Source organism: Labeo rohita, chromosome 15, assembly GCF_022985175.1.
Source record: "Labeo rohita strain BAU-BD-2019 chromosome 15, IGBB_LRoh.1.0, whole genome shotgun sequence".
In the NCBI taxonomy this organism is placed as follows: Eukaryota; Metazoa; Chordata; class Actinopteri; order Cypriniformes; family Cyprinidae; genus Labeo; species Labeo rohita.
In genome coordinates, this window is record NC_066883.1 from 11458546 (window position 1) to 11475999 (window position 17454).

The 17454-nt window shown below is 35.4% G+C and overlaps 2 protein-coding genes and 1 pseudogene across 4 annotated transcripts in view; 2 read left to right on the plus strand and 1 right to left on the minus strand.

Annotated features, from left to right (window-relative positions):
• The first annotated feature begins 1043 nt into the window (after nucleotides 1–1043).
• Nucleotides 1044–4890, plus strand: cysltr2b (cysteinyl leukotriene receptor 2b). The gene is given in 3 exon segments (XM_051128638.1): nucleotides 1044–1166; nucleotides 3095–3987; nucleotides 3989–4890. Coding segments are annotated over 2 exon segments (963 nt in total). The 5' UTR covers nucleotides 1044–1166; nucleotides 3095–3111; the 3' UTR covers nucleotides 4076–4890.
• Nucleotides 4354–8051, minus strand: LOC127177516 (L-threonine dehydratase catabolic TdcB-like; annotated as a pseudogene).
• A 2243-nt stretch (nucleotides 8052–10294) lies between these two features.
• The window catches only part of fndc3a (fibronectin type III domain containing 3A), a 73704-nt gene continuing 66544 nt past the window's right edge, over nucleotides 10295–17454 (plus strand). For all 3 annotated transcript variants that reach the window (XM_051128620.1, XM_051128622.1, XM_051128625.1), the window contains exon 1: nucleotides 10295–10689. The gene's annotated coding sequence lies outside the window, so the exon portion shown is untranslated. The remainder of the gene's footprint in view (nucleotides 10690–17454) is intronic.

Here is a 17454-nt window from a genome sequence, read left to right on the forward strand (position 1 = left end):
GCAACAGGGTCATGTGCAGCCAAGGCTCATTGATGCATGTGGCTCATTGATGCACGTGGCCTCTTTCAGCAGGATAATGCACCCTTCCACAAAGCAAAAATGGTTCAGGAATGGTTTGAGGAGCACAACGAGTCTGAGGTGTTGACTTGGCCTCCAGATTCCCCAATCTCAATCCAATCGAGCATCTGTGGGATGTTCTGAACAAACAAGTCCAATCTATGGAGGCCCTACTTTGCAATTTACAGGACTTAAAGGATCTGCTGCTAACATCTTCTGAAGATGTTATGCCTGATCGGTTCATATAGATTGGTGTATATATACAGTATACAGTTTAGTTTGACAACATGCCCTGGTCTCAAGCAACTGTGAACAGTATATTTTCTCCTGAGCGAAAGTGGTTAATTGCTTTATTGCAGCCAAGACTTGTGTGTATACAGAAACGGACTTGAATAAACACTGAAAAACACTTCCTGGAGTAAAAAAAAAAAAAAAAAAGACATCTATCCCTAGTCTCCCCATGCTATTATGCCTACCATCTATAACCATATGGTACCACCCCAGTAAGATCATATTTCATACCAAATTTCCAAGAAATAAAAAGATCAGTAACATGCTTACTTCAAAGAAAATAAAGCAGTGTTAGAGCCATTAAAACTGTTTGCATTACAACACATTCCCCCTTCAAATTAAAATATGTGTGTTATAATAATAACTTTATTAAATGTATTTACAAAACCTCCCTATTAAATCCCTACTCGGTATGTGATGATTAGAGACACTTCATTTTGGGAATGTCATGCATCAACAACAAGGATATCTTGAGCAGACTTGAGCAGACCCAAACTGAGTTTATCTTAGTTCAGACAATAATGTATACTTATACAGCTCTGTGGTTTACAAATAATTTGATCCAATGTATTATTAGGTTTTAGTTTATATGAAATAATATGGATATGTTTCTATGCATGCACCACTTCTGATACCACAGGAAGATGATCATAAACGATTGGGTGTGTCTGTGGTCTGAGAAATTGAGTCACTTCTTTAGAACAGCAGTCGTGTGTAGAGTCATGCCTTTAAATGGCTTCATCTCACCACTCTCACTTTTGCACAGGATTTAGCTTATATCAGTGGGGACTGGACTTTTTTTGGCTACCTCTTCACAGGTAAGTGCATTAGATGTTTTTAGTTGAAGAAAACATTGATTCAGTGGACTATTATTAGTGTATTATTACTGTAATTTTACCATACACTAAAAAAAAGGTTCAGAAGGGGGTTTTCATAGTGATCCCTTAGACGAACAGTCAGACCAGACCAATTAAATATATTCCTACGGTTCTTTTCTCAACAATATATACAGTATATATGTTCAGATGTTGTGTTTTGTGTTTTTAAGGCAGGATATAAATTATCCAGACTTTGAATTAAACAGGCTCTTATCATCAACAGCAGCAGCTGTAACTGAAAAAAAAAATTCTCAGAAAAATTCAAACTTATCTTTGCACAAATTTGCCCATTTTCCTCATTTTTTCTTTGCATGCCAGTACAGACAGTTTGTGATGTCATGGTAAATTGCATGGTTGATTGCTTTGGATTGTTGTGCTAAAAGATAATATTCACACTCAAACCTCAGTGCTTTTGCCTAGGGCAGTAAGTGCATTTTACTGCAGATGTGCATTTTTGCTTTTTGTTTTAGCTTCTGTCCTAAATAGGGTACAGTTCTAGTTTGTATTATAAAAGGATTGCATTATAAAATGAACATCCAAATAATTAATATAGGATGGTTTCGACTGTTCAGAAATCAAACAAAGATTTTACATTAATAACAGTGAACACAAGAAAAATGCAGGACTAAATTGTAATTGCAATAATGCCAAAACTGGGTGGTAACACTTTACAATAAGATGTCATTTGTTAACATTAGTTTTTAAATTTTTAACTAACATGAACGAACAATGAACAATACGCAGTATTTTTTAATCTTTGTTAATGTTAGTTACTGAAAATATAGTTGTCCATTGTTCATGTTAGTTCACAGTGCATTAACTAATGTTAACAAACACAACCTGTGATTTTAATAATGCATTAGTAAATGCTAAAATGAACAATTAACATTTGTTAAGATTAAGAAATGCTGTAGAAGTATTGTTTATTCTTAGTTTGTGTCAACAGATGTAGTTAACTGATGTTTTTTACATGATGTCATGCCGTAAGAAAAAAAATGTAGAAAAAAAACTGAAAAACTTTCCTTTGAGAACAGGTTTGGAACAAGGGTAAAACGATAACATCTGTACATTAGAAAGGCATTAAAACAAACTGCAAAGAAATCTGTCTTCAAAGTTAAATGAAACTAAAAAGTTTGCAAATGTGACCTTGAAGGAATAGTTCACCCAAAAATGAATCTAACAAATTTAAGCAAATTAATCATTACTTCACTTGGATCCCCTGTTGTGAATAGGTGCCATCAGAATGAGAATCCAAACAGTTGATAAAAACATCACAATAATTCACAAGTGATGGACACAACCCAAGTCCATCAGTTAATGTCTTATTAAGCTGTGCGTCTGTATACAACAAATCCATCATTAAGGCGTTACTTCAAACCGTTACTTACAGTTATCCATTATAGTGCTTTCTCCAGTGAAAAATCCATCTCATCTGATTTAGGAAGCAGTCCAAAACAGTTCTAAACAAATGCATTATAATGATAGATTTGACAAACAGCTATTCACTTTGCAAGATATTAATTGACTAACTGAAGTGGTGTGGATTACTTGTAGATTATTGTGTTGTTTTTATCAGCTGTTTGGACACTCATTCTGACTGCACCCATTCACTACAGGGGATCCATTGCAAGCGATGTAATGCTTAGTTTATCCAAGTCTGTTCAGATGAAGAAACAAACTCATCTACATCTTGGATGGCCTGTTTGTGATTATTAGCAAATTGTATATTTTTGGGTGAACTATTTCTTTACTACAAAAAAGAAGTTTTAGTTTTTATCAAAATCAGCTTTAAAATTGAAGAAACATCCATATATTTAGCTTTTTAGTTGTCAAATTCCTTATTAATTTTGTGATCTCTTTGTTTACAGAATTCTCCAACACAACAATGGATCTTCATCCAAAAAATTTCACAAACTGCTCCATCAGTGATTTCAAGCGCACCGTCTACCCAATTGCCTATCTGTTCATCTTTTTTCTTGGGCTTCTTGGGAACCTCATATCTCTGTTCTTCTTCATTTCCTCATCGTTTAGAAGAAAAGCATCTTTTTCTCCTGTCAACATCCTCATGCTCAATCTCCTTCTATCTGACCTGATGATGGTGTGCTCGCTGCCATTCAGAGCTGCCTACTATCTCATGGACTACTGGGCCTTTGGAGACATCACCTGTCGGATCATGTCCTATGTCTTCTACATCAACATGTATGGTAGCATCTACTTCCTTGCGGTTCTGAGCATGGTTCGCTTTGTGGCCATTGTGAAGCCATTCGCATACATTCGCTGGCAAAGCTCTCAGAGAGCCTGGATATTGTGCATTGTCGTCTGGCTGATCGTCTCTGTGGCGTCCATCCCGCTTCTGAAAGCCGGAACTTATGAGGAGTCTAATCAGACCAAGTGCCTAGATCTGAGGCCGTCCCAGGTGGGGACCATTATCATGTTGAATCGAGCGGTTTTATTTATAGGTTTCATTCTGCCCTTTGTGGTTATCTCAGTCTGTTACATTTTTGCAGCCTTCTATTTGCTAAAGCTAAGAAGGACCAGGCCGAATCAAAGATCTCAGTTCAATCACAAGAAGTCCTGCTCTCTCGTCATTATTGTTCTGCTGATGTTCCTTGCATGTTTTATGCCATATCATGTCGTCCGAACTCTGTTTTTGGAGGCTGAGATGGACATTCAAAACAATGGTTATGACGAGTCCTGCCATTATATTGAAAGCCTGAGAAAGGCAGCAGTCATCGCACACTGTCTGGCCTCAGGAAACAGTTGCCTGGATCCATTGCTTTTCTTTTTCGTTGGGGAAAACTTCATCAGCTTTTGGCGACAACATACACCACGAAGACAGAGTTGTATGATTGAGCAGAATGTGAACGTGTTGGAGAAGATAAAAAAAAATGATATAGAGAGACAGTTTAGACTAGTATAGGCTGCTTGGGACCTGTTGAGACTTGAGGGGGAAATCCCTGAAAAAGACCGTATACCATATCTGGTGGATCTGTTGTCCCATGCAGGAAGAACTCGATTAAACTCCAGCAGGAAAGCACTGTTTCCATCCCATGTGTTAAAGAGAACAAAACAGATAATTATACCAAATCTTTTTGCTAATGCATTTCAGTATGATTAAAATAACACATTAGATGATGTGCAATGGAGTTGGTCCACTGGTCCAGTTATCCAAACACATGATCTGTGGAGGCAAAGTTACATGAGTTATTTTTTATGCATAGTCGAATTTTATTGGTACATGTGTTTCCCATTTAGTTTATACGCATACTTTCTCATCAGATAAAATTTATCTGCCTCAGCTGGACTCAAATGTTTATTATGCATTTTTTTGTAAGGACCTACATGAGAGTAAGTGCTTACATGTGTACAGTTCAAATGGATTCTTTTAAAGTACAGAATAAGTACTGATAACATATTGTCAGTAATATTATATTATTTGCTTTGATGTGTATTAGCAGATTACACAACTGTACTGAACTGTACTGAACTCACCAAGTTAGCAGTTATTGTTAATGAGGTCATGCTGTAATTGTTGTAATTAACATAATTGTAAATAATACAGTATTGCCAAAACGGACCTGATTTTTGTATTATGTATTATTTTTTAATTATATGATTTTTTTCTACAACTGTTGGAGTTTTTCTCTGTAATGTTAAAATACAATAAAATAAGGTAATTGTATGTATAAATACTGGAGGAACTGTCCAAACGTACAAAAAACTATTCTGCAGATTTAGCCTCTTTAGGAGAAAAAAAAAAGAAGGCATAATTGTGAAAAGTCAGTGACACTATACCATTCAAAAGTATGGGGCACTTTTGTTCAGCAAAGATTTTATTGTTTCAAATTAAATATTAAGGAGCAACATAATAATAATAAAAAAATATTAATTACTAAGCAACAATAATAATTGATAATGACTGAGCATCAAATCAGCATATTACAATGATTTCTGAAGGATTGTGACACTAAAGACTAGAGTAATGGCTGCTGAAAATTCAGCTGTGACATCACAGAAATAAATGAAAATATATTAAAATAGAAAACTCATTAGTAATAAGTTGTAATAATACTTTACAATATACTTGTAGGCTACCATATAGACACCAAGCAAAGCTTGGATTCGCAAAAAAAAAAAGGCTGCAGCGCCACCTGCCGGGAGTGCATCATTTTTATCATCACTTTATATAGACCACTTGATATACAGGTGCTGGTCATATAATTAAAATATCTTCAAAAAGCTGATTTATTTCACTAATTCCATTCAAGAAGTAAAACTTGTATAATGTATACATTCATTCCACACAGACTGATATATTTCAAGTGTTTATTTCTTTTAATTTTGATGATTATAACTGACAACTAATGAAAACCCCAAATTCAGTATCTCAGAAAATTAGAATATTACTTAAGACCAATACAAAGAAAGGATTTTTAGAAATCTTGGCCAACTGAATAGTATGAACATGAAAAGTATGAGCATGTACAGCACTCAATACTTAGTTGGGGCTCCTTTTGCCTGAATTACTGCAGCAATGCGACGTGGCATCAGTCGATCAGTCTGTGGCACTGCTCAGGTGTTATGAGAGCCCAGGTTGCTCCGATAGTGGACTCCAGCTCTTCTACATTGTTGGGTCTGGCATATCGCATCATCCTCTTCACAATACCCCATAGATTTTCTATGGGGTTAAGGTCAGGCGAGTTTGCTGGCCAATTAAGAACAAGGATACCATGGTCCTTAAACCAGGTACTGGTAGCTCTGGCACTGTGTGCAGGTGCCAAGTCCTGTTGGAAAATTAAATCTGCATCTCCATGAAGTTGGTCAGCAGCAGGAAGCATGAAGTGCTCTAAAACGTCCTGGTATACAGCTGCGTTGACCTTGGACCTCAGAAAACACAGTGGACCAACACCAGCAGATGACATGGCACCCCAAACCATCACTGACTGTGGAAACTTTACACTGGACCTCAAGCAACGTGGATTCTTTGCCTCTCCTCTCTTCCTCCAGACTCTGGGACCCTGATTTCCAAAGGAAATGCAAAATTTACTTTCATCAGAGAACATAACTTTGGACTACTCAGCAGCAGTCCAGTCCTTTTTATCTTTAGCCCAGGCGAGACGCTTCTGACGCTGTCTGTTGTTCAAGAGTGGCATGACACAAGGAATGCAACAGCTGAAACCCATGTCTTGCATACGTCTGTGCGTAGAGGTTCTTGAAGCACTGACTCCAGCTGCAGTCCACTCTTTGTGAATCTCCCCCACATTTTTGAATGGGTTTTGTTTCACAATTCTCTCCAGAGTGCAGTTATCCCTATTGCTTGTACACTTTTTCTACCATGTCTTTTCCTTCCCTTCGCCTCTCTATTAATGTGCTTGGACACAGAGCTCTGTGAACAGCCAGCTTCTTTTGCAATGACCTTTTGTGTCTTGCCCTCCTTATGCAAGGTGTCAATGGTCATCTTTTGGACAACTGTCAAATCAGCAGTCTTCCCCATGATTGTGTAGCCTACAGAACTAGACTGAGAGAACATTTAAAGGTCTTTGCAGGTGTTTTGAGTTAATTAGCTGATTAGAGTGTGGCACCAGGTGTCTTCAATACTGAACCTTTTCACAATATTCTAATTTTCAGAGATACTGAATTTGGGGTTTTCATTAGTTGTCAGTTATAATCATCAAAATTAAAAGAAATAAACACTTGAAATATATCAGTCTGTGTGGAATGAATGTATACATTATACAAGTTTCACTTCCTGAATGGAATTAGTGAAATAAATCAACTTTTTGAAGATATTCTAATTATATGACCAGCACCTGTATATATATATATATAAATAAATATATATATATATATATATATATATATATATTAGAAAATACTCGCAAATGGACCTGTGTTTTACTGGAACTGTATAGAAAGATTTTTCAGGAAAATTGCTAAGCTCATATATGCCAATGTTTCCTTCGCTGAGGATGACCATCACATTCTTGCCATTGATAAATGGTATTTTGTTATTCATGATGGCAGCAAACACCACAGTGCCTGAAGGTTCAACCACGAGTCCAGCTTTATAAAATGTGGAAACTGCAGATTTGATCTCCTCATCAGTCACCAGCACAATGTTCTCAACGTACTTCTGGCCCAGCTCATATGGCAAAGAACCTGCAAATGGTGGCGCTAGCCCTGATTCAATGCTTTTGGCATCCATACCAACAGGCTTCTTCTCAATGAAGCTCTTGTACACTGTACATGCTACTTCTGGTTCCACTCCATAGATCTTTGTGTTCTCACCACCAGACAGTTTGATAGCAGCTGCCACACCAGCAAGTAGCCCTCCTCCACCATAGCAAACAGCCACAACATCTGGATAGGGTACAACCTCCAGGATCTCAAAACCTAAGCTGGCATGTCCAGCGATAATATCCGGATCATAATAGGAATGTTGGAAAGTCATGCTGTCCTCTTGAACACTTCGGTTAACAACATCCATCAGATGAGTAGTTGGCACTCTTTCAACCTCAACTCCCAAACTTTGTATCAGAACAGATCTGAAGATGGGGGCAGTTTCTGGCATCACCACTTTGCCTTTGAATCCATAATGTTTACATGCATATGCAAAAGACTTTCCATAATTCCCAGCAGACATGGTGCGAACTGGTTTGCAACAGCTCTTATCTTAAATGAACCGGTCCTCTGCATGTACTGTAGTTTGATGTGAATATTGGTGTTGAGTGGCACTTTGGTTTGGCACCATGAGATGATTGGTGTGTTGATCACATCCAGTGGACTGCATCTGACAGTCTCACATGCCTCTTTAAGCATCTATATAGTAATTTTTATATAGTATATAGTCATCTATATAGTAATTTTTAAAGAACAAAAAGAGTAAAGTATGTACAAAACAAACAGTATGTACAAAAGATACAAACAATCTTTCAATAATAAATGAATTATGGATTAAAAGTTAGCAGAAAGAGTAATAAAATAGACAACATTCTTAAGAAATAGAAGTCCAAAAACAAAGAAAAAAACATAAAAAAGGAAGAAGAGAGGGCATACAAATAAAAATACAAGTGTATTAAGGAAAAACATTAAACATGTCACAAATTCTAGACGTTTTTATAGCTTTCTTGGTAACAGATTTTGAAACTGTATTTAAAGTGGGGCTTACATTTGGTATATTTGCATTTATGGACATAAAACTTTCCAATAAATAACAGGAGGTTCATACAAAAATTTGCATTAAATAAATTCTTATCTAACCCAAAAAGAATGTGTCTATAAGATAAAGAGAAATAATAAAAAACATTTTGGACAATCAAAGCATTATCATTATTCCAAAAGGACTGAATGAAAGGACACTCCCCCCAAAAAATGAGCTACAGATTCAGAAGAAATTTCACAGAATAGCAAATGGACCTGTGTGAAACTGCTCTATTTTTGAAGTGCTTCTGTAAGACATATAACCAAGCGCAGAGCCATATGTCACAGCAGTTTCGGTAGAGCAGATTCAGGTCAGCAGTCTCAGTGAAATATTTAGGGCCTATCCCAAAACCAACACTTGTGGTCTTGCACTTGACCACTTGTGTACTTGCATGACGTATTTCCTGTATTTGGCCTAAGTGTTCAGACTCGTATATTCGTATATATATATACTCGTATATCGTGAAGACTCCAAATATGTGTATGAGGGAGTTTTCACGACGACATTGCGCCCTCTGCCGGTAAACAGAAGGAACAGCCACCACTGCCATATCAGAAAAACACACAGACACACACACACACACACACACACACACACATATATATATATATATATATATACGGGGTAAAACGGGGGTAATTTGTACTCCCTTGGTACAAATTTAATTTTTCTTAAAAATCTAACAACATGAAAACTTTTTCATACTTTATTTATAATTTATGTCATTGTCACTAAAAATATGTTAACTTCTAAACACATTTCACTTTTGTTTCACAGAAAAAAAATACAAAGTCCTTAAGGGGGCGTATATATGTGTGTGTGTGATGTATAATCGTGTAAGATTCGGACACTGGACGGCGCTGTAATGGCAATAAATAAATAATAAATAATAATAAATAAATAAATAAATACTACACATGTGCTGTCCAAAATGTGAATTCCAATTTCTAGGACATAGGACATCTGTAATGATAAAAAAGTGCGGTTTGCGCGTTCAAATGTCTTTATTTCCTTATTTATTTATTTATTTATTTTTTATTGTTTGTTTGGTTGTTAATAGCAATGCTTTTAAAATCACATTTATAGTTGTTTATTTTGCTCACGTTTTCTTTGCCCTTGTGTGTGTTAGCGTGTGTGTTTGCTCTTGTTTGTTACATGTGAAATCTCCTTTATTGTACAGTAATTTTTGTTTCCTAAATAAAAAATGACAGTTACCGTTTGCGTACCATATAGAAATGCATAGATGATACTGTAAAATAAAAGTTTTCGGTGGCAAAACTGTCAAGTGATTTCTCTTATATAACTGTTATAAATGAAAACAAACCCCAAATTTAGCTCACACCACAGTTAATTTCTTATGACGAACTTAGTGGATAGGCAGTCATTTTATTATGGGACGCGCTGTTTCCACACAAAAGCTTTTTTTTTTTTTCTCCAGCATCTTACGGGACCTCCTGCACGGACTTGTATTTAAACAGATTCCTGTCTAGATCCAGGGGCGTTACGTTTACAAACTAACTGTGGGAGGGGCTTCACGACTTGTTGCGCCATCTGTCGGTACTAATAAGGAACATTGTTAACTTCCACACTTTTCATTTTCAGGTAGTCATGTGAAAATTTAATTTCAAGTAATTTCTAATGCCATAACATTTTAATTTGTAGGCCTACAGCAGGATGTTGTTCATATAAATTGATATCGATTTTAAACACTATGCAGCCTTTAGGTCCGTTTTTGCTTCGACTGCATTATTGTTTCTGTCAACAACACGTCTGAAAATAAATATTGCACAACTTACAGACAAAAAAGTGGAAAGGAATGAAAGTTGACGCGGCTGTGATACGCATGCGCAGTGACGTGTGTGTACATTCTTGAGCGGAAAATGATGGCGATTATCCAGACGCTTGAAGAGCCTGCGCTCGCTATGGATGGAGGTGGCCGTGAAAACTAACAACACTCGCGGGGAAAAGTTGTTTGCTTTGGACGATCGCGACCTGTCTCGGCCCCCGGACGTTTGCAGACGTAGAAAAATACGAGTGGATGAGGGTTGAGACTGTAAACTGGTGTAATATTCAAGTGTGAAAGAGCCACGTAGCTTATAGAGATCCAGATCTCTCTCTCTCTCTCTCTCGCTCACACACACACACACACACACACACACTCACTCACTGGCCTAGTGGTTTTAAAGCCTCCACACACATACACATCAACCTGAAGAAGAGGAGTGAACAAAAAATAAGACCTAAAAGCGGAACGAGCTGTTGGTGAGTCGATAAACGTTTGGATTTACTAAATATGCTTTTGCTCTGCATACGTAAGAGAATGTGCGTTTATTTACTCTTTGCATGTAGGTGTGATTGGTTAGCTGATCTTTTTAGCCACTTTCAGTGTGCAATGATAGGCATACTCAGTACATGGTTTAAAAGTGTATATGAAAAGAAATAGAGTAACGTTAGGGCCTGAAGTGCACACGTCAACGTCATCTGATCACAGAGCTGCAGATTAAATACTGCTGCAGTCACTATACTCACTCTGCCTGTGTCTCAAAATCTACTGAGCTTTCTAGCTAGGCTGCATTTTTGGGTATCATAGGCGCGTGCAGCAGCTTTGGTCTTCATAGTCACGATCTAAATAAAAACGTGTTTGATTTCGGCGTTTAGATACATCTGTTATGTATAATAATGTTCAATTCGAACGTTCAAAAGCTTGACGTACACAAATGTTCGATTCGAGCATTGGAGGGCGCCTGTGATGGCAAAAACATTCAATATGAACGTTCACTTCGCACCTGTGATATCCAAAATATTTAATTCCAGTGTCCAAATGTTCAAGGCATCTTTAATGAAAAAATATACGATTTGAACGTTCCAGTTTTTATTTGATGTTATCTTTAATCCGTATCTACATACATGCACACACATTTCAAATCAAATCAGCTTATCTTTGTCAAATGGAACAGCTTTTTACAAAGATATATTCATATGTGGTATTTACATTACATTACATTTACATTTAATCATTTAGCAGATGCTTTTCCAAAAGTGACTGGAAGCATATGGTATGAACAGAAAACTTATTACATTTAAAACAACTGCACTTTTAACAAAATGTTAGTATATCAAGCTGTTTTATGATAGAAACTTTATTAAATTAGCCATGTTCTAGACAACTCAACTCTGAACATTCTTTCCACCTCTCACTTGAAAATATTGCTGCTCCAAGTCGGACATCTGACTTGTAAACCTGGGGCAAATTGATCAGCCCTGACCTCAGTGAGTCATTTGACATTACTTCCAAAATGGTAATGACCAATGAAGAGTAAAGCTGGGTTATGTGGAACTTTTATGTATTTAACAGCATGAATTGAATGAACGTGCAGTGTACAATAAATGTACTGTGTTGTCAGAATTGTTTATGTATCAGTGTATGTCTAGGGTTTTACATGTTTTGCTTGTTCAATAACTCCCAGACAGATAACTATCTAGCGTTAACGTCTGGAACTGCAGAGCATTATATTAGACAATAGATTTTTGTGAGAGCCTTACCATTGCTTTAATTCATAATTTTGCCTTAATTCACAGAACACAAAATGTATTTGAGTCATGGCACCATCTTGTGGTGTGATTGACTGGAGCTCACTGAGGTTGGAAGTAGGAAGCAGTATTTTTATACTGATATTCCCATCTCTGACTTTGTCTCAAATGCAGCATTAGAACTAAAACATGGTAACCAAACTTGCGTTTGTTCAAACTGATTTGCTGAAATGTAAAGTGAACGTAATAGGTGAGTGATAGCCAATAGGATAGTGGGATCACTAAATTAAATTGCAGAGTTAATGTATTATTATTATTATTATTATTATTATTATTATTGAATGGTCCCCTTGTCATCTTTTGCTACAGACAGTCACACTCCAAACCCATGCTATTAGTCGGACTAATTGGGATGCTCAAATAGTGTTTTAGAAATGCCACAGGATTCAGCTTATGAATGTCTTTCTTGTTATGAATGTCTTTCTTGTAGTTTTAACATTAAGAAAATGTCCACTTTAAATCTGCTCAGTCCAGCGTCATTGCCTGTTATATTCAAGTTTACCACCAGATGCCAGAAACATTCAGTAATTATTTCCTGGAAATATTATTTACACACCACCACCTGCAATTCTTTTTTTTTTGTCTCTCTCTTTCTTCTTTTTTAAGGGTCATGAAACATTTTTTGTAATATATTTTTACTAGGGCTGTAAAATGATTAATCGCGATTAATTGCATACAAAATAAAAGTTTGAGTTTGCCTAATATATGTGTGTGTACTGTGTAAAAATATTATGTATATATAAATACACATAAAATAATGTATATATTTAAGGGATATTTGTTATTTATGTACAAAATAATTGTATTTATATATAATGTAGATTATACAGAAATTATAATAAATAAATATACTTGTAAAAATTTCGTAAATATATACATGAACGTGTTTATATTTATATATATACATAATTATTACACATAGTAAACACACATGTATTGTACAAACTTTTATTTTGTATGCGATTAATCGCGATTAATCATTTGACAGCCCTAATTTTTACAGGTTTCTTGAGTTTAACTTATACTGTTAATAATGGTTTTTGCACAAAAAGCAGTTATATATTCTCAAAAATTCTCATTCTGACCCTCTGAAGTGATCTGTTTTTAGGGTGCGTCTTCTTTATGGCTTGCCATTAAACAGCCACTGTTATGATTCACTAACCTCGCTAAATTGATTCACTAAATTACATAGGAAACAAATATCAACACCCCCTCGCTATTGCAAAAGAGTGTTTTGAAAACATCCATATAAAACATTTCCAGATAAAAGCATTAACTGCTGTCAGATCCAAAACAGTTGGCTGCTCCATCTTTCAATTAAAGTTTCTTTGCTAACTCTCCCTTACATTGTACCTCATTTATAAAACAGTCTACAGTCAAATGTTATGAACAAACATGTAGTCTCTGATGTGATATCGGACCTATTAAAAATAAACAACCCGTTTGTTTCCAATGCTGGGATCTGACTAGGGCTGGGAATCTCATAAAGAGCTATGACTAATTTCATGGGCAATGCAGATAAAAATTAATTGAAATACAGAAATGTATCATAATTTATAAAAACAAAGCTTCATATTATGAAAAGTTTACTTTCTAAGACTTTTATATCCTACAGTGATGGCGAAATTAGGTTCCTCCAATCTGAAAAAACAAGAAACGAAAACAACAGTGAGGAAACAATTCTTGGAATCGAATCCTATCGATTCCAGAACCAGGAATCGGAATCAGACAGCCCTAGATCTGACAGAAAAGATCAGTTTCAGCAAGCTTTTTTATTCTTCCATTTGTCTTGTTGTCGGAAATAGCTTGAGTGCATGGAGTACATCAAAAATTAAATGGGCACATACTGTATCCAGTGTAAATTGCATTGCAGTCATGTGCAAATGTGTTTGCCTGTGCGACATCACAAATCCCACAACATTCAAACAAACAGTTTTTGAAGTTTGCTGACATAAATGCTTTTTTTTGTACTGAGGAGGATGTTTTAAAGGAATAGTTTACTCAAAAATGAAATTTTTGCTGAAAATTTACTCACCCTCCAAGATGTAGATGAGTTTGATTTGAAGAAATCTTGGAATATAACTTGCTTGCTCACCAGTGGATCCTCTGCTAAAGCAATATTACTCTGATTATGGACTTGTGTTTTGTCCAGAAGCAACAGTTTAAAGTTAAAACACCTTAATGATGGATTTCTTACAAACACGCAGCTTTTCATATCACAAGATGTTAATTGATGGATTGGAATTGTAACGATTCGTTGTGGATTATTTTGATGTTTTTATCAGCTGTTTGGACTGTTATTCTGACGGCACCCATTCACTGTCATCCAAGATGTTCATGTCTTTCTTTCTTCAGTCGAAAAGAAATTATATTTTTTGAGGAAAACATTTTAGGAATTATCTATTGGTGCCCCCAAGTTTGAACTTCCAAAATGCAGTATAAATGCTGCAGTTCACATGCGCATCACAGAGAATAGACAAGGCTTTTGAGGTTAAAAATTATATAAATTGTCAATTTGTTTAGAAAGTGACCGATTGTTTAGCTAGATAAGACCCTTCTTGCTCGGCTAGGATTGTTTGGGGCCCTTTTAAGCTGCATTTAAACTGCTTTTTCGAAGTTCAAACTTGGGGGCACCATTGAAGTCCACTATATGGAGATAATTTTAAAATTGTTTTTGAGGGAAATATTTCAGGATTTTTCTCCATATAATGGACTAGTATGGTGCCCCAATTTTGAACTTCCAAAATGCAGTTTAAATGCGCTTCAAACGATCCCAAATGCGGTGGAAACTAAAGTAGCGTCTTATCTAGTGAAACAATCGGTTATTTTCATTAAAACAAAAATACAGTTTAATACTTTTTAATCTCAAACGCTCGTCTTGTTTTGCTTTCCCTGAACTCTGCCTCAAGACAGTTAGGGTATGTCGAAAAACTCCAATCGTATTTTCATTTTAAAATCATTCTACATCACTGCAGAAGTCTTTGCAAAGTGAACATGCAAAGATCAAACGCCCCTAACAAAAAAAGGTTAAAAAAAAAAAAAAAACAACCAGAATGAACCAGAAAAAAAAACAGTCAAGCCAGAGTAAGACGAGCGTTTGACGTGTGTGTGTGTATATATATATATATATATATATATATATATATATATATATATATATATATATATATATACACATACACATACACATACACATATATATATATATATATATATACACATACACATATATATATATATATATATATATATATATATATATATACATACACATATATATATATATATATATATATATATATATGTATCTGTGTGTGTGTGTGTGTGTGTGTTTTTTTTTTTTTTTTTTTTTTTTTTTGTAGTATTTGAAAACTTTCAGTTTGGTACTAGCTTTTAGCTAATGATAATGGTTGGAGTTTTCTGTTTTCTTTCGCAAAAGAACTGTTTAAAACCAATGCTTTTTTACAGCTAGAGTTTTCCATCACTGCACTGCAGGACACTTGGTTATTTATTAATAGAGCCACAACTAATAACTATGCAAACATCATTGCTTGTTTTAGACCTTCATGCTGTGCTACATTTACTCATTTTGTTTTGAGTCTCAGACACCCTGTATCTTTTTTCTTGTGAATGAGTCTGCAGTTTTCTCTGAAATATTATAGCCTCTTCATGTACAACAGCATGGTTATTTCATTAAGTATCAGTGCCAGATGTCTCTCTTTTTATTTATTAGAAACATGTTTGGATTTGTAACGGAATCTCATTCACTTTCAACTTTAAAATCATGTGTTATTCGTTTTATTCTTCTCTGCTTTAGGGCTCACATGCTTCCTTTTCCAGCTGTCATTCACAGCATATGTCATGCATCAGTGCTTTGATAGTGATTTGTGATCCATCACAATGTTGGGAAAACTTGTTATGCTTTTGTCTTCGAGACAGTGTGCAGAAAATCAGTATTCTGAGAAAATGCAGATATTTTAGATTGTGATTGTTTTAGTTACACAATCACTCTACGCTATAGGTAGTTACAGAAGTTTATGAAACCATTGGATTTTTTAAATACCTAAGGAGACTCACAATGACTCTAAACTGTTTACATCCCATTTAGTCTGAAGATCGGAATTGACCTAGTCACCGTTTGCATTACAAGTGGTTTGAGGTGGAACCAAAAGATTATCAGCTGCAGCTCAACAGCTGCGCAGGCCAAAGTGCAACTGAAACCACCCTGTTTGGACAATCTGAAAACTCATGTTCTAACCACTGAAACTGAAACACTGACTCACAATCAGAAAGTTAGTTTGCAAGAACATCTGAACATAGGCTGACATACTGCCTGATTTTTCTTGAAATTCGTGGGAACGTGTCTTTCTTTTTTTGCACTTGAGGCTAAAAGCATTTTGAGAACTTTTATAGTTATGAAAATTGATTTTTTTAAATTGATTTTTTTGGTCAATTTCATAGTAGAGTTATTCAGGTTTATTTATAGTTTAAATAAATGAATAAATAAAAATAATAATTTAACAGATATTTACTTACATTTTTTCATTGTAAAAAACAAAACCCCAAACGTGCTATAAAGATGTGTCTGTTACGCATTTATTGTTATGAAGTAGATAGGATCATTTATATTTCATTTTGGCATCTACGTAACGGACTTTCTGAACACTCACCAGAATGTTTTTCTTTTAACTGACAGGCAGATGTTGTCATGCTTGATGCTTTCTCTCTTAGCCTCTGATTTTTTTCATTGTTTCATGTTTAGTCACAATCTTGATTTCAAGGTTTCAATAGCTACAGTTTGTACACATCTGCAGATAAATATGGTACACTTTGATCTTGCTGTTTAAGATCTCCTATTTTTGCTTACAGTTTCAAAAATGATTTTGAAAAAGTGATTTTTACCCATAAAAATGGACGTGCTAAGCAATAGTCTATTTTCTCTTTATCTTTTTCACTTCCCGACTAAGACAGGAAACATTTTAGCACTAATGCAACAAAATAAAGTGCAAATGGTTCACATTAGGTGTGTAATTGATACTTTATCTGTGTATTTTATCATTCCTTTGTATCCTGTGTATAGAACTATGGGATATGTAGTCTGTCTCCTCATAAACCAACAAAATGACTAGTGCTTTCTTGCAAGCTCTTCTTTATCAACAGTATGCAAACTTAATTATTTAGTCAGCATTCACAATTGCAACTTATTATGATCAATACCAATTTGCTTCCTCCATAATTCTGAAATCGTCACGCCCTCAATGCCCCCAACCCCCCAAAGTCATTTCCCAGCGGTAATTATGATTTTATGGTTCATGTGCACTCAAGTCGTAAAGACGATCATTATGACAAGGCGCAGAGTGACAGTCGCATTCTACAACCAAACTCACCCACAAATGATTAATGCAGCGAAAATCCAAATAATTATGTAAGTTGTAA